Source organism: Scyliorhinus torazame, chromosome 20 (assembly GCF_047496885.1).
Source record: "Scyliorhinus torazame isolate Kashiwa2021f chromosome 20, sScyTor2.1, whole genome shotgun sequence".
NCBI lineage: Eukaryota > Metazoa > Chordata > Chondrichthyes > Carcharhiniformes > Scyliorhinidae > Scyliorhinus > Scyliorhinus torazame.
The window spans coordinates 13,356,304-13,374,489 of NC_092726.1; the positions used below are offsets into that span (position 1 = coordinate 13,356,304).

The following is an 18,186-nucleotide window of genomic DNA, read 5'->3' on the forward strand; positions in this document are numbered from 1 at the left end:
TCCCACAGGGAAAGTGTGAGTGCATCCCATCTCTGGAGGTCCTACTTAACTTTTTCCACCAGTGTGGTCAGATTCCATTTGTAGATCATGTCTAATCATGGGCTATCTAGCTCTGGAATTCCCTCCCTACACCCCCTCCAGAACACGCGCTTACTTCCTTTAAGACAATTCTAATAATAATCTTTATTAGTGTCACAAGTCGGCTTACATTAACACTGCAATGAAGTTACTGTGGAAAGCCCCCAGTCGCCACATTCTGGCGCCTGTTCGGGTACACAGAGGGAGAATTCAGAATGTCCAAATTACCTAACAGCATGTCTTTTGAGACTTGTGGGAGGAAACCGGAGAACCCAGAGAAACCCATGCAGACATGTACAGACTCTGCACTGACAGTGCCCAAGCCAAGAATCGAACCTGGGATCCTGGCACTGTGAAGCAACAGTGCTAACCACTGTGCTACCGTAAAGCCCCATGATCAGTGCGAGGCAGCACAGTGCCGCGCAAACATATCACGTGTCGTGCCCAAGAAGTCTCTTTCTCTTTCCTCCTCTGTTCCACCTTCATCGCAGCCTCGCCTGCCCTTGTCCAGGCCGTTTGACCACTCAAATTTGTCCACCTCCGCCGGGGTGTTAAAGTATGCTCCTTGTTCTGGAACATGACCCAGAGTCTGGCTGGGAACAGCATTCCGAATCTTACCCCGTTCTTGTACAGGGCCGAAATTGCTGGATTAAATACAGCCCTGCATTTTGCCAAGTCCGTCCCAATGTCCTGATGTACCCGGATTTTGTGTCCTTCCCTGGTATTCGCCTTGGTCTGTCTCGCTCACCTCAGGATCCTCTCATGATCCTGGTATTGATATAGTTTAGCGATGGCCGCCCTCGGTTGTTCCCCCGCCTTGGGTTTCAGCCTGAGCGACCTGTGCACTCTATTGATCTCCGGGAGGTTGGGGAAGCTGTCTCTCCTGACTAGGTTGCCGAGCATTTGGGCAACATAGCCCATCGGGTCCCTGCCCTCCATCTCTCCTGGCAGGCCCACAATTTGAATGTTCTGGTGTCAGGATCTGTTGTCTTGGTTCTCGACGTTCCCTTTTAAGCTCCCTCGGGCCACACCAACCTTTTGCCTTCTGCCTCCAGGCCGACGATCCTGTCGCTCTGGTCTGTCACTGCTTTCTCCAATTCGTGGATTGATTTTTCTTGCATTTCCACCTTCTTCCCCAATCCATCGATCGCTTTTTGCATCGGCTCTGTCATCGCCACCTTGACCGCTACCTGGAATTTGATCTTTATCACCTCTTTCATTGCGGTCACTTCCTTCATAAGGAATGCTTTCAATCCATCTCTAGGTGGTTGGGTGGGAGGCTGATGCTCGGGTCGTCGGCCACCCTCTCTCTTGGGTGGCCGGGGCCCCCTTGATTCGTGGGTCCGCTGACTTGTCCGTCTGCTGCTTGTGGCCTCTGCCACCACTTCTGCCAACCCTTTGACCCCTCGAGCACCCGTTCGCTCGCATTCTGGTTCTATTCCTTTCTTTTCTCGGTTAAGGTTGAGCTGCTTTCGGATTTTCGGGCAACATTCGCATAAAAGTGCCTATTTGGTTATGGTGTGGAGGAGAGCCACCTGATGTGAGTCCACTCAGCACATCACTATCACAGGAAGTCAGAGAATCGTTTTTGACGCCAAAATCGTGGCAGGTGCTGCGTTCACATCAAATCGCAATTCTCCAGTGCCTCAACAGCGGCATCAATGCATTCCACCCCACACATACAGTAAATGCCGTTTGCATATCATTAGCAGGCTTGACCTGGTATTCTCTGGGGCATCCACTATTCTCCACCTGCACTGGGGGGAATTCCCAACAGTAAGTTTCACTTGTGCTTTTAAAAATCGAGAAACAGGCACCATGGCTAATGAGGGAGAGAGAGGAGGTAGGACACGAAGAGGCGTGACCGTGGGCTGCCATGCTGGACACTGGGAGGGGGGGAGCTGCCGGTGGGGGGATGACCAGGGGACAGGCCGTGGAGCCGGGGTTTGACACCCCCCTTGACCCGCCCCCCCCCCAGTGTCCAGCCATTGTCGCGGCCTGCAAGGCAGCTAATTTGCTGCGCACTCCACTTACCACCCACCTTGGCCCCTGGTTCTGCAGAGTGATTCTGGGCGATGGTTGCTTCCACTCGAGCCCCCACCTGATCACCCCCCCCCCGCACCCTACCCTCTACCATACCATCCCCTCCCCCAAACAGCCACCACCCACCGGCGGGCCATCACGTGGCCCACTAAGGGCAACACCCAAAGTAGCCCCTAAATGGGTACTAGATGGGGGCTGCAGAGCATACTGCTGGCAAGGGCAACACAAGCCAATGGTAGCCTTGGCAGCAGGGAGGGGCGCCAGGGCCAGAGGCCCCATGGTGCCGGGCACCGATGGCGCCAGGGGTGAGGGGATGGGGAGACATGCGAGAGCAGGGTCTGCAGTGCCAACCGGAGCCACGATGTAACCGTTGGACCTGGTTGGGCATGGGGGTATGCACCATGCTAACATGTCAGCCTTTCACCTCCTGCAGACAATGGATATTGGAATAGAACCAGCAATGGTGGCGTTCCTGCTGGTCGCCGCAGCCCTGGGGGATGCACTGCAGCTGTACGTGCTTGAACTGCGGGGGAATGGGGCAGAATGCCCATGCCTGGTGGCCGTCAAGGTGACGGTCACCCTGAACTACTATGCCATAGGCTCCTTCCAGGCGCTGAGTGGGGACCTGTCCGGGATCTCACAGAACTGGGTGCACAGGTGCATCCGTGCCATCGGGAAGGCCTATAATGTCCAGTCGGTAAAATACATCCATTTCAGTGTGGACCGAGCCCGCCAGGATGCTGGGCAGTGGGGTTCGCCACCATCGCCCAGCTGTTCCAGGTCCAGGGGGTGGTTGACGGGATGCATGTCGCCCTATGAGCACCTGCAGATGACAGGCTCCCCACACAAACCGAAAGGGGTTCCACTCGATGAATTGTACAGCTGATGAGTGACCATCAGATGTGCATCATGCACCTCTGCACCTGATACCCGGGCAGTGTGCAAGACGCCTTCATCCTGGCATACTCAACGGTTCCTGGCCTCTTCGAGGGTCTGGTCCATGGGTTGGAGTATGGTGACAAACTGCACCGCGATGAGCTCTGTTCCTCCGCATTGTTGGACAACGTCTGCCTCCTGGCCAGAGTAGCACTTTCCACCGTCCAGCTACGGGGAGGGGGGGAAGTGAAGATGGGGGGGGAGGATTAAAACACCACAAGGGAAACACTGGAAAAGAGAGAGTGAGGGCATCAGGATGGCTAAAGCAAGCAACCACTTTGGAAGGTCCCTGAACAAGGAGAAACCCCAGAGTGCAGGGGCTCACCCACATGGCGTTCTCACAGTTGGCGGCCGTGTTGGACTGCCCCCGAACAAAGTGAAATCTCGGAGTGCAGGGGTGCGTTCACCAGATAAGAATGGTTGATCCTGCAGGATAGTCACCTGGAACGTCAGGGGACTTAACGGCCCTGTGAAAAGATCCAGAGTCTTCGCCCACCTGAAATGTTTGAAAGCTAACAGTCTTCCTCCAAGAGACATACCTGAAAGAGAAGAGCCGACTGTGGGTAAGAAAGGGCTGGGTGGGACAGACTTATCATTCCTGTCACAGGACGAGGGCCAGGGGGGTAGTTATGCTGTTAAATAAGAGGACGGAATTTACGGCGACAAAGACGGTTACGGAGCCGGGGACGGTATGCCATGGTCAGCGGTGTCCTGAACGGGGCACTGGTAGTCCTGGTGAACGTGTATGCTCCCAACTGGGATGACACGGAGTTTATTAAAAGGACCATGGCAGAAGTCCCCAACATAGATACACACCGACTAATCATGGGGGGCGGGGGGATTGGGGGGATTCAACAGTGTACAATACCCATGGACAGGTAGGTCGAATCCCAAAACAGGAAAGATCTCCAACATGGCGAAAGAACGAGGCATTCATGGAGCAGGTGGGAGCAGTGGACCCATGGCTGTTTATCCACCCAAGTACACAATGTGTATTCATGGATCGGCTTCTTTGTAGTGGGAAAATTGGCGCTTCCAGGGCTAGTTATTCCGCGATTGTAATCTCCGACCACGCTCCATATTATATGGATGTGAGGTTGGAGATGGGCCGTGCCCAACGCCCCCCATGGAGGTTCGACACGGCACTCCTGGCTGATAAGGACTTCTGCGAGAAAATATCACAGGCTGTGAAGTACTCAGTCAATGCAAGTCTTTCTTTGTTTCTTGATTGGGAGACTCAAAAAAGGGTCAGAAAATAATATGAAAATTATATGAACAAAGTTTAACTTTGCTGGTAACTATATGTGCTGGTGCAGTTCATGCCTGATCTCACGTCCTGGGTTTGGTACCTGTGTGTACTGAGGTAGATGACCCATGGTCTGAGTTGGGGTAATTTTTGCATCGCTCAATTCGTTTTCAGAGAGCCAGAACACGTACGATGACAGAACACGCACGATGAGCTAAATAATCAGGATTCTTGTGACGACAAAAGCGACAATACTTTTAAAGTCCTTTTGGCTGTCAGGCGCTTTGGGGCATCCCAGGGTCGTGCAAGATCTGGAAAAGTGCAAGTGTCTCTTCCCTGCTGGAAGGGAGCATCTGTGGATGCCAGGGGTATCTGCATGACTGGCAAAGTTCTTCTGCATGCAATTCCAAGTTGCATGCGTGAAAGCCAATTAGAAAATCCTTGTAATATGGAAACAGCACAGAAAGGGAGTGACCGTCTCCCCAATCTGGAAGAGTTGCTCAAAATCTCCGGCCAGGCCCGCACATGGAGAATAACATGCATTGGCTTGAGAGGGCTGAGGGTAACACGCAGCGAGAAGCATCCCATGCTAGGCCAGGGGGGAGAATATTGATGGGAGGAAAAAGCAGCTGACAAAGAGGAGACGGCAGATCGCTACCACGGCGTGGCGCTCTCCATCCTCAGTGAGCGCGGTGCTATTTCCAAACGCCTCCTGTGGGTTTCAGGAGGCGCAACATCTGCTGAACAAAGGAGCCGAGACGCGAGTTGACTTTGATTTGAGGGCAGAGTTAACCCATGGTGTAATATTGCCTGCAAAAGCGCCGGGAAAAGTCAGTGAAGTGAAAGCACCTACAAGACTGGCGCTAAATCATTGCACCTCAGCACTGAGTTCAGAAAACTCAACATATTGCCTGGGCTGCAGGTGTGTATCTCTCCATGTATCTATTTATTAATGTATAAACCAATCTCGTGTATTTCTGGCGGCCTATCAGTTAATTCCTGTATCTGTCTCTATCAAGGAAATTGTAGTGTTTCTTCAATGTTTGAAATTGTGTCTCAATCTTTCTTGATCGCATAATTAAAGCGTATTTGAGGCGGGAACATTGTGTCCTGTTGTTACTATTTCATGGATAGTTTTGCTGTTAAACTTGTTTTATTACGGGTGGTGTCAATATTGAAGTCAACCCAAGTTGGAGTTGAGAGGGGGAGGCAGTGTTGTTTGACGGTCGGGGTGGTGGCGGAGGAAGTGAAATTGACCCCGAAATTGACAAGTAGAATTTGGGAAGAGGGATCTCAAAGGGAGTGTCAATAACGGTGTGAGAGACATCGATAACAAACTAGAGAATGAATCTAACGCGTATGTATCGTGAGTCAGAAAATTAATAACAACCTTGGTTGAAATCGCAACTGGAAAACACACAAGACACCCCCGCCAATCCAAAAAATCGAACTTGTAAACAAACGTCTTTTATTTGTTTAAAATTAAGGGGTGGCGCTAAATTAGTGGCGCATAATTAAATGTACTGGGATTTTTTTTCCCCGGACTGATAAGACGCGGGTAAGTATGGGTCGCAAGGACTGCGATTCAGGGTTTTTCGGTCTGTATCCTTTTTGAAGATGAGGAGGGGGCGATGTGCTGTTTTTTGGGGGTGGGGGTCGTTTTGCAAACTTTGAATCCACAGCAGCCAACAGTCAGACATTGCGGATATTTTACGAATAATTGATACGCGCCGGATAGATAAATAAATACCCCATCGGACCAATGGATGCAGTGAGTTCAGAAACTGTGTGTGATGAAACTTCGCCGCAGGCTGTGACATAATCGTATCAGGAACAGCAGGAGGTCCAATTATCCCTCACAGTTTTAATATTCAGCGTTTCATATGGGATATAAACTGCTGCCTGCTAATTGCGAGAGTGCATGTAAATACATAACGATTATTGTGGAGGAATGATTCAATCAATCTATTTATTTGCGCCCCCCCCCTCCAAAAACCACCACCGCCTACCGTCTGCACACCGCTGTGTGTGTGAAACCTAAAGTAAATCTTTGGTTGCATAAAAATAGGTGCACGTTATATTTCTTCCGACCTGTCCACTATCAGAACAAAATTAAAATTGTATCTGAACGCTTTGTCAGATTAGAACACTTGTACTTTGGGACCCATTACTTCCAAAAATGTGGTCCAAAAATGCTGTGTAAAAACTGAGTTAGCATGCATTTGGATTTCACATAATATTGTTGATACTGTGTGCGATCGGGTGGCCCTTTCTGTATTTTGAGTATCCTTAATTTCTCCTCTTGATTTCAAAAGAGCGAGCAGGAACGGCCTCACCAAAGTGTCTGGAAATCTTGCGGTCGGCCAGGATGAGTTGACAGGAGAAACGAAACAGACTTAGTGCAAGTTGATATTGAACATTTCAGGTTAGATTCATGAACGCGGTTTTGTACAACGTGGCGGGGGGGGGGGGGGGGGGGTGAGGAGCACAGGTCGACAAGTCGACAATGGGGGGAAAAGGTAGTAAAACTCTTGAGTGTCACAGTCTGACCGGGGGGCGCTACGCGGCACACCACCTCCATGTCAATTGTGAAAATCATTATTGTAATGTTAATCCACATTGTAGGAAAAATCACAAGCAACTATCGGACGGGACACGGGTACTTGTGTAAACTTGCATCTGTTTCATCAATTTTAATGATCTGTGCATCTGGCCGCGCGACGTGTCGTGCGTTCCTCGTCTTCAATGCGAAATTAGTATTTCGATCTGATAGATTTAATGATCGTCCGTTTCAGCGATACTTCATTGAACCCTGTGCCATATACACCACACCGCATATCCGGACAGCGATCAAACCGCCATATAATGTCCATTCCTCAATCATCATGCCCCGCAGAATGGACAGAACTGGCCGAAGGACCGGACCTTCCTTGGGCGCAGAACACCACCAAAGTTAAAAGGAGTAAAAAACATAAGATTGACGAGTCAACAGCCAGCTTGAGTTTTCAGTCTAGACTTTAGAATAAAAATGGAAAGGTTGAAGCACAAAGCCTGTAGGAAAACAGCGTGATGGCGTCGGAACATGTTTTATATACAAATAAATATCATATACAATTATATAATATATAAATGCAATTATATACAAGTGATATAAATATCGATCATATTAATAATATACTATTGAAAAAGTTACAGATATTTTCCAAATTTCAAAGGACGCGGCGATATTTGTTTCAGCAGATATCTGTAACGTTCACTGTAATGATATATATACGATATATATATCTGGTCTGGATCATTGTGATCTGTTTCCCTCTGGCAGCTGGCTAGGCTCAGCTCGGCCCGGCCCGGCCAGTGTTGTGACCTGGCTGCATGTCCGCTGTCCCCGGGCTGTGGGCCGCAGACAGACGGCTGCCTGTTCAGACCCGGGGCTCTGGCACACGCCTTCCTATTGTCCTCGGTCCTCACAACGGAAAGATTTCAATCCCGGCGGGAAGGGGATGGAGAGGGAAGGGGGGGGGGTCTATTAGCATTCTCCACACCCACGGCCCGAACAGCCAACTCCCATTGAAAACCGCCTTCCGATCGCGGCATTTTAACTCTTATTTAAACAATGGCTAAACTCCATTGATTACTTTCAAGCAGATTATTATTCACCGCTCCCTCGCTGGCAGCTGCCCCCTTATTTGACTTAACTCCAAACGCCTCATCTCACGAACATTGTCTCCACCAGCCAGCCAGACACAACCGAACAATTAAAAAATATATATCTCCGTCAAGGCCACGCAAAACCATCGAATTGTAATAAATGAAATATTCAAGACCCCCATGAGTAATTGGAGCTGGAATAATTAGGATCACTAACATTTCTGATATATCTGCTGCACGCATTGCAGCTCTCGGGGCCAAAAAGGGTCACATTTTAATCCGGTAGTCAGGCTTTATTTTCGTTACTCTAAGAACTGTTCCGTTGTTCACGCCGCCGGGTGAAGCCATTTACAGGACAAAGCGAAGTTACTTTTCCAAACAAAACATTAAAATCGCAAATCTCTGAGGTTTCCAAAGGGCAACCATTTAAATGAGTGAAAGTCAGCTTTCAAACATTGATGTTATTTGCTGATGCTATTTGGGTGTTGGTGATGGTTCTCCAGGTAAAACAATACAAATAATTCACACCACATTTGTGTGTTAGTCTTTGGGAGAAGAGTGGGCTGCGAGCCCATGATCTGTGCCTTGATATTCCTCTGTTTTTACAGGGGGCACACTGCGAGTTGGAAACCTTCCCTCCGCGTTTCATCTCCATTCGCTTTACAAGTAAGAAACCAGATAACCCCTCAGCCGGTTCAGTGAATGTTGTCAGTTAGGATTTGACTGACACAAAAATAAAACTCTTTTGGTGACTCTCTCTGTTGTGCCTCCCCGACTTAATTACTACTTGAGTGAATTATCATTAATCTATTTTCATAAAGATGAATGTCAGTGAAAGAAAACTAATAGTTATGTCTGATAATTATAAAGCCCTGGCGTTTACTGTAGGTTTATGGTGAGATATATTTTTTTATAAAGAACTAACATTGATTCTTTGCGATATTCTGGGGTGACCGTATCTTGCACCCAATTTGTTAACTTCCGTCAAAAAATATCAGCTGGATCTGCCCCTTTAAGGGATCTGGGTGACAGCTGAGGGTCGCTCCGGCAGATGGTCTGTGAGCGGAGCCTCATTGTTTGTCACTAAATCTGTTTGCATACCAAGCGTCCCGTCCCACCCAACCCCTCCTCCCCCCTTGTCTGTGAACGTCTATCGCTCCGTGTTCAAAAGCGAACAGCAAGAGAAACGGCCCAACAAACTCAAACACACAGCATGCACACAGAAACTCCCCGGTGCAACAGTTAAATTCAGACGTTTGCGAACACAGTCTTCAAAACATGATGCCATAAATCAATGCATGGGGAGGGGGGGGGGGGGGGGGGGGTAATAATAAATACATTGGACGGGAGCGATCTGGTGCCCTGGTTACTTGATCCCAACTCTGTTCTGTAGCCCTCAGGTTCAAGTTTTGAATTATCCATTCCTCCCCCATTCCCACCACATCTCACTTAATCCCATCCCGCCTCATGCTCTCCTCTCTGTATCAGCGCCTCCTGACGAACGAATCTTCTGCTGTCGCATCGATCAGAGACACTGAGCCGATCGCTCGCTAAATGCCTTAATTGGACCATGAAACGATTAAACATTGGAACAAGCCCCATTTGAAAGACGGAGATGTAACTCCGGGTTGTTGCAGTTCAAGCGTCCTCCTCTCCAACATGTTTAGAAAACGACAGGAAGGGTGGTTACATCTGAATAAAATGTTGATTTCAATTTATCAGACTGACGAATTTATTGTCTGACTGATAACTTCCCAACAGCTAATACTGTGCAACGTGCAATATTATCATGGATGCTGAGCTTCACAAAAAAAGCCGCAAGAACATCATTATTGGCTGTTACAAATTACTATAAATTATCTGTAATCACTGAATCTCAATCTGTGACCTTATTAGATGGTCGATCCAACCTCTAACAAAAGTAAGGTTCAGTATGTATTAACGAAGTTTAAAACGAGTGTTTTGGGCGGAAAGGAACTTAGAACAATCACACTCCCTCAAACGTTTCTTACATGCTTTGGGGCAGAGATTGTTTCAATCGAAAGTAATTCTTAAAATTGTTATTTTAGACTCCAGTTGATTTTGTGAAGTTGTTCAGTGGCAGCTGAAGTAAGTATGCCGGGCGAAGGTGAAAGGAGTTTAATGTCAGGCTGAAGTCGGCGTACACAACCCAATCGGGTCAAAGTTTTATGTCGCACGCCTCAACTTAATGGATCTTGAATCAATCAAGGAATCAGAAAGGCATCGCGGTGAAAAGGAGATTGAATTACAGGATTGAGAGTAGCTACCCCAGGAGAAGGAGGAAGGAAAGATCGGCGAGTATAAATCTGGGTGTAGTGTTAACTAGCAGGATGAGAGTGTCAGTCAGTGTAGGAGACAGAAACGAAAGAGACACAAGGGGACAGAGATGGTAACAGAAAACGTGAGAGTGAGAGGGACGTGGCAGTCACAAATACAAAATACGGGACAAGTGTTCGTTACTGAGACAAAAAAAGAGGGTCAGCGAGAATGAGGTGGACGGGATAGGGATAGAAAGGTGGATAGTGACAGTTTGACAATAATAGGTCTGGATATAAACAACTATAGGCAGTGGCACGGGTAGAGTGACAAAGAGAGAGACAGACAGTGAAAGACAAAGAGAATGACACAGATAGACAGTGCCGGATAGAGATCGAGAAAGGAATACAGAGAGAGTGACAAGGCAGAGGAAACAACTAAAGATAGGCAGTATAACAGAGTGTGAGAGAGATAGAGTCGCACAGAGAGTCAGAAACCAGGACACAGACAGTGATAGAGACAGTGACACGGGTGTCATGGAGAGAGAGGGAGAATAACCCAGACTGGAACAGAGATAGAGAGTGAAAAACACAAACACAGAGCGACAGGGATAGAATAAAATTACTAATGGCAGAACTAGAGACAGTGACACAGATAGACTGAGATGAATGGAGAGAACCTGTGACACACTTAGAGTCATAAAGACACGGAGAGAGAGTGGGAGGAGCAGAGAGTTACACAGATGTGACGGGATCAGAGACAGACAGTGACACAGATAGAGTGACATGGACAGAGAGATTGTGGCAAATTACAGAGGCGGAGACACGGACACCGAGAAAAAGTAACTCAGCGACGGGACAAAGAGAAAGAGTGGCACAGATAAGGATGTCAGGGACACAGAGAGACAGGGACAGAGACAGCATTACCGATAGAGACGTGGACGCAGATAGAGTGACTGGGACAAACACGGCAACACGGACAGCCAAAGTGACAGGAACATAGATTGAAAGGAAGGAACGGAGACAGAAAGACAACTAACGAAGGAGGGAGGAATTGATGGATTGAGAGTGCATGACCTCCCCAACAGACACGCGTACACAATGGATTATAACACCCCAAACACTAGATCAATCTGGCGAATCTTTGGATTAAGACTGTTTTAACTGACTTTCCACATTCCATCCCTATATTATGGTAATAACGTGCCTCCTATTGGTGACAGCTGGGAGAAAGGCGTGCATAAATCACTTACTTTATCCAATCTGAAAATAGCCAAGACTGATTCAGAAAGTATAAATGCAGCAGGAACGCCTCCTCCACGCCCTCTGAGCTGTCAGTTACTGTTCTGGCCCTCCCGCAAAGGGAATCATTCATTAGAGTCAGGACGTTGCGGAATGGAGCTATAGATGTCAGAGCCGGTGAGAGACTCCCAGGCCCCTCATCTCTCCATTCCCCCCGCCCTGGATTAAGGGCATTCTCTGTTTGTGTGTGTGCGGATCAATGTCTCCCGTCCTCGGCAGGCAGATGAAGCTTGTTAGCCCGTGATCGATTCCTCGATGGTTTTCTGCTTGAAGGATGACAGCACCCAGAGGAGGATAAATCTCGGGGAAAAACTTCACTGCTAACCGCCTCAGCGAACTTTGGCATTGGAGGTCTTTTTAGAACAACTTCTAACCAAATCTGTGAAACTTGAACAGTGCAAGAGAAACGCGGCGCTTTCTCTTCTGGGATTTTCCACTCTTGAAGAATTCTGCAATCGTCTATTTTTTTCGATTAAAAAAAGTATTAATTATTAACTATCACCTTAAATGTTTGGGATTCAGGAGCATTTACCCAGAGGAGGGGCTGATATCAAGGACAAGTCGACTGGGAGCGGTATGGATGCTGTTCGATCTTGGGTCCGGACGGTTGGGGTGCTGGCTGCCAATGTAGCGGCACAGAGGTACAGTAAAGGACAAACTAAACTAAAACTGCGCCATAGACAGGCTGCTTCTCAGCTGAAATAATCGGGTGACAAGCGCATTGCAACCTCACACCAGCCGCTTTCGCACCGTTTAAAAGCCCCGTCCACATACAACAAGGAGCAAATCACAGTAATGCGTCCCCGTTCAGTTCTCGATATTTCAAATTTAGCGGGGGAGAAATGACTTTGAGACCCAGGGTGTGTGTGTGAGGGTGAGAGTGCCAGGGGGCGGGGGAGGTTGTGGGGGAGAGAATCTACTTGATGAAACTCGGAAGCGCCACTTCCATCTGTCCCTGTGACAATGCTGTCATCCCCAGTTGCAGTGTGAGAGATTTCTAATGACATGTAAACATTGGACCAGGACACGGTGTTAAATAACCGGTTAAAATGGGGCGCTCCATGGGACTGACCGAGTACTCTAAAGGCAAGGGCAAAAAGGCAAATTTGAAATTACTTTTCAACCCTTCTGTCAGAATTGTTGGGCTGGAATCTATCGCTCAGATTTGGTGAATACACCCCCCCCCCCCCCCCCCCAGGTACAGCAGGAATTAAGGACATGGGTACACCGATGATATTTTAAGGACACACACACCTGAGACGGTCGTACAACTGACAACCAGAAATGAACTATTTCACACAGTGAAGAGATAATTATGTCCACACTCAATCTGAAACAACCACCCGCACTTTCCAGCAACACTGTTATCGATTGTTATTTGTGAAGAAAAAGAGGCAAAATTCTTGAGGCCTTCTTCACTGGCAGTTTAAAAGACGTATCAAAATATGATGTTTTAACCTTAAAAGTCCAGAATTTGAAGTGGGGTTGACACCAGAATCTTTTTTTCTCACTGCTCGATTTCCCACGTCAACTATTTTTTTTTTGAAAAATCAAAATGATCGCTCTATAAAACCCAATAATACGAGACAGAACAAGAAGTCAGTCAGTCGGTCATCGGCACCCAACCTGTGTGTGGAATGCTGCAGAATTATTTACCCCACTCACCAAACGTGCTCTAAGCCACTCCGTTTCCTTCGATTTCAGTCAGCATAAAAGACCCGCTGACTGCGAAACGATGAACAGGGCTGTGGAAATTCTCATTCCAGTCTGACTCTCAATCATGTTCTGACTGGATATTTCTGTTGTGATATTTATATTGCCTAGCTCGCTTTTTGGATAGAAAGGTTTCCCTTTTCCCGACGCCCAACCTCTTGCAGAGACGCCTCTTACGAACACGAACACCATCTATCTGGACATCTGGATAATTATTATTTTTCAAAACATTGGTTGCGCCAGTGTCCTTCCTGTCCTCCGACCTATTAACCATTTCACATAAAATGACTGTAATTCCATGTATGAGGAATAACAACCTTCGCCCCTTGGTGCTGAATAAAAGCGCAGAAAGGAAGTATTTAAAGTTGAAATAATTAAGCCAGCAGTGCGTGAAACACAGACACACAAACTCAATTGAATCATTTGAAAAGCCAAATTCTGACTGAGCCGTCATTCGTTCCCCTGTCACGTCTACTTATTATTTTAGCTGGTCCGATTGCCTTTATATTTCTTTAAAGTTGCCGAATGAACAGGTGATAGATCTCCGAGTCCTGCCCAGCACATCGTTTGCCGCATTTGTACTCATGTTGAACAGAACATTCCACCTTGTATCTTGAAATGAAGTTGGCATTGAAACCATGTATATTTGCAGCTCAATTTGCGCTCCGCGATTACTGTCTTCATGCAGCTTGGGAAGGTAATCAGTGTTTCTTACCCCCTGTCATTCCCACCCCCCTCTCTCTCTCTCCCTCCTCAGTGGCGTGGCTCTGGCCAGAGCACATTTCGAAAAACAGCCCCCGTCCAACTTGCGAAAGTCCAATTTTTTCCACTTCGTTCTGGCACTGTACGACAGACAGGGGCAGCCAGTGGAGATCGAGAGAACCACTTTCACAGACTTCGTGGAGAAAGACTTGGTACGTTCAAGAAGGCAACTCACACCTTAATCTGAGCTACAAAAATCAATCACTAACAATATCTGGTGTTGGGCCATCATGGTGACAATGTGTGGGGAGTTACTTTTTCATCGAGAAGCGGGTTGTTTGACCGACAATCCAAAATTCTTGGCCTTTCTGTCCGTCAAACAAACCGCCGACACGCTCCAGGTTAGCTTCCCCGCAACGGAACCTCTTCCGCCTGGGTTAAATCGCAACATTTCAGCCCAAGAAATGTTCTTTCTAGGTGTCAAACCTTTCAGGTATTTTATCCTTGTCGTCTCAAAGACTAATTGTGATCAAATGGAGGGATTGGGGCCGCCCATCCAGAAGTGCCCAGTAATAAAATTGGATGGAAGTTTAGACCCGGGAGTGATCGCCTCCGGATGATCATTCATTCGGAAGCTTTCTGTAATTTACAGGGTATCGATCGGGTTTCACCCCCACAACCCTCACATCACAAAGTCTGACTCCGCTCCTGTTTGTCACTGAGTGGAAGCGAGAATCCCGGGCTGGGGATATTCCCGGCTCAGGGAAACTCAGCTCCCAGCAGTGATCTTTACGCAGCTCAAATCCACTTTGATATTGACCTGGGGAAGAAGCGACTCGAGTCGGTGGGGGAGAGAAAGAAGGCGAAGTGAAGCTGGGCATTTAAAAATAATAATTCCTCAAGACCCTTTCTCCTGCTGGCGTTAACGTGAATGTTCCCAACCAACCGAGTTGGGTCTTGTTTCTTGGATATCTGATAGAAAGTTTATGTTGCTGAGGCACATGAGCTGTTCAAATTGGTTGGAAAAGAAATAAGAGTTTCAATGTTGAAGGCTGGGCATTTTCCGTGGAGATATCTAGTGAAATGGATCAAACTCTCTTTGGTGCAGTTGTTAGTGAAAGTTAACTTGGTCTTGGTCAGTTTCACGGCAGTTCCAAACCAATTTGAAAGGAATACAAATGTTTTTTTGAAAGAATCAGAGAAATGCCAAAAAACTGGGCTGAGACTTTGAGTGTCTTGTGTTGATTCTCAGGGTCCCTCCCGGCTTTTCCATTTGGGTGGGGCGGGTTAATCTGCCATCATTGAGGACCCCCCCCCCCCCCCCCCCCCCCGCCCCACGTTGAGGAATAACGGATGAGAACTAAACCTCTGAATGATGTGAAATCTCTCTTTCAGGAGCCGGGAAACGACAAGACCAACAACGGGACACATTACAAGCTGCAGCTTCTCTACAGCAATGGTAAGTCCGCCTTGGGCCTCCCGGCCACTTCATCTGTCCCTTGTTCAGAGCGGCACCGTGCGCACAATGTCACCCAGCCCAACTGCAAATAAACAAATGCGGGAAGATGTGACAAACCGGGTAACCCGGAGCTGCAACTCCCTGGTTATTGAGTTGAACAATTTTACAATGTGAAGTTGGACTATTTTAAGCTCCCCTCAATCCTTCAATTGGCGTCAATGCAGTGAGGAGCCGGGCAATATTTTAACTCATTCCAAACCCATGCACTTTGCACCGAGTTATAATGGGGAGCTCGTTATAACGTTGTAACGAGTTATAACGTTGACTCGTTGTGTGGGGGCAGGCAGGCTTCAAAAGGCCAACAACCAGCTGCCCACTGGATTAAACTAACGGCGGGAGGGCTGGACCATTCCCCGTTTGCTTCACGTACTCAGGGGATAGGGGTTTTAAACTTCCCCTCCATCCAAAGTTGAGGGCATCCTGGAAATAGACTGGAAGGAAACGGGGCCATTGGTCAATCCGATCAGAGCCTCTCCCGCTGTTTCCAGCCGCCGCGTTTCCCGCTGGAGGTTGCATGCACCGTGCTGCAATTTTAAACTCGCCAGTTCATGGCTTTTATAAACCCATTCTAATTTTTCAATAAATCGACTACGAGAGCTGATAGAGAATATAAACTGTCGTATAGGATAGAACAGTTATCTTCTGGAGTACAGGACTGCGAGCCACAGGGCCTTTGGACAAATTTGGACAGGTCCGCCGGCGGTTTCAGACAGGTCTGGGTCACGCAGACCTTGACCAACAGCCGGAATCAGGGGGTGGAGGGGGGGGGGGGGGGTGGCAGGAGCTTCAAACCTCTGTCGTTTTCCCACATCCTCTCGGATTGTCCAGATCAGTGTAAAGACAGCGGCGGGACCTCTGCGCCCGTTATTTTTTTTGTCGAATCGGTTACAAGTGATTGAAAAAAAGCAGGCTTCTTGCAGCTAACGTGTTGCTTTTGTGCAGGTATGCGGACCGAACAAGACCTGTACGTGCGACTCATCGACTCTGTGACCAAGCAGGTACAGAAATTGATTGCCTTTTAGTCTATGTGATCAATGACACTCCAAAAGAGCAGAACATAAAGCCCTCTAAAGACCTTCCAATCTCACTACTCTGAAGGCAACTGAATGGAATTGACAGGGTGCAAGGCCATGTTGGCGAGCCTTAACATCTAATATTGTCACTACTAAAGGATGGGCTGTTACAACATCACTCGTTACACGTGAAGAGCACAGGTTATGACCTACCTCATGTTGTAAGGGGAAGGCAGTGGTACTGATGTTCTGGAAGGATGGGATCTGAATAGCGTCCATCATCCGAGTCTGTCTTGTGATCTTGCAACCTGTAAGGAAAGAGCTATGTAATTATAAATATTATTTAAAAGTTGATCTGACCATAAAAAAATGGGACGAGAAAACCGCTCAGCCCCACCAGAGAGGGATGTAAATTGGGTGATAATTGGGACAAGTGGACAAATGTTGAAGTGCTTCGTAGTTTAGTCTCCATTTCATTCACTCTTTAATAATCCGTCAAAGTTTGGCCTTGAACTTTAATTGTATTTGCGGAGCCTGTCAAAGGAACAACAGCAACTTGCATTTATCGAGCACATTGACACAAAACGGCCCAAAGTGCTTCACACGAGCATTAATTAGGAAGCACAATTTGAGATTCAGCCACACGAGGTAATATGAGGGCAGATGACCAAGAACTTGGTCAAAGGGTGAGGTTTTCAGCAGCTCTTTTATACGAGGAAAGCAACGGCAGAGAAGCGGGGAGATTGAGGGAAGGAATTCTAGAGCTGAAGCCGAGGCAGCTGAAGGCACGGTCATCAGCCAGGGAGGGAATAAAATCGGGGATGCAGAAGAGACCCAGGATTAAACGAGGCCAGATATCTCAGATGGAAAAGCAAAAAACTTCCCAGTTGGTCCCGAGATGAACACCCTGCTGAGGGTGGAAAGTTTGCTTGTACAGAGAGAATCAGGTTCAGCTGTAACATCCCTAAACTCAGCAGTGTCACTGACAGTCATTGCCCAAATTTACTCTCAGCAAAGGTGCGGGAGGAGCGGGCCTGCACACCGACTGTCAGCAGCACTTTCAGAGAAGGAGGGAAGCAACATGGAGAAGGGGATGTTATCCAGAGAGATATATAGCAAGCATCAGTGACTGTGATTCATGGAAAAGAAATGTACTGGCCTGGCAGATATGTTTAGGTGAACTGTCAGTGACCAGCATCCTAATATATAAAATCAAAATAGGAAGTTTGAAAAACAAAGAATAGCTGCAAATTCTCAGCAGGCCAGGCTTCAGAAACAAAGACAATGTTTCAGATTAATGATCTTTTATCACAACTACTCATACATATTCAATGTTTTCAGTACGTGTCACTGATTGCTTTGCTTCGGGCCAACTTGGTGGCAATTGGTGCGATATGATACTTACCATGATGCAAACATGATAAATCTTTAGTTTAAATTGTTCATTTATTTTGTTCTGAGAATGGAAAGCATGCCTGTTTTTCGCCCAGTACAGTTAATATCAATTATAAATGGGACAGCATGCTTGGATTGAGAGAGAGAGAGACTCTCTCTACTCTGCCCTAACAATGTCTAACTTTCCAAGCACGCATCCCTCCACAGCTCCAGTGTGAGTTTCTCCCATTTCTCTGCCAGCAATGCCTGGAGCCACTCTGGGTGAGATTGCCACTTTATGATGTTGGCTCACATCCACGAGGAACTGGGCTGCAA

The 18,186-nt window shown here is 47.5% G+C and overlaps 1 protein-coding gene across 9 annotated transcripts in view; it reads left to right on the forward strand.

Annotated features, from left to right (window-relative positions):
• Positions 1 to 5,100: 5,100 nt before the first annotated feature.
• The window catches only part of LOC140396875 (transcription factor COE2), a 341,293-nt gene continuing 328,207 nt past the window's right edge, over positions 5,101 to 18,186 (forward strand). For 2 of the 9 annotated variants that reach the window (XM_072485676.1, XM_072485682.1), the window contains exons 1-4: positions 11,568 to 12,170; positions 14,000 to 14,156; positions 15,340 to 15,403; positions 16,406 to 16,461. In XM_072485676.1, the coding sequence (XP_072341777.1) occupies positions 12,037 to 12,170; positions 14,000 to 14,156; positions 15,340 to 15,403; positions 16,406 to 16,461 (411 nt within the window). In that variant the 5' untranslated portion in view covers positions 11,568 to 12,036. Of the gene's footprint in view, positions 5,226 to 6,618; positions 6,729 to 8,594; positions 8,618 to 11,566; positions 12,171 to 13,999; positions 14,157 to 15,339; positions 15,404 to 16,405; positions 16,462 to 18,186 lie in introns of those variants that run through there. The other 7 variants (XM_072485677.1, XM_072485684.1, XM_072485679.1 and 4 more) reach the window with 6 other exon arrangements.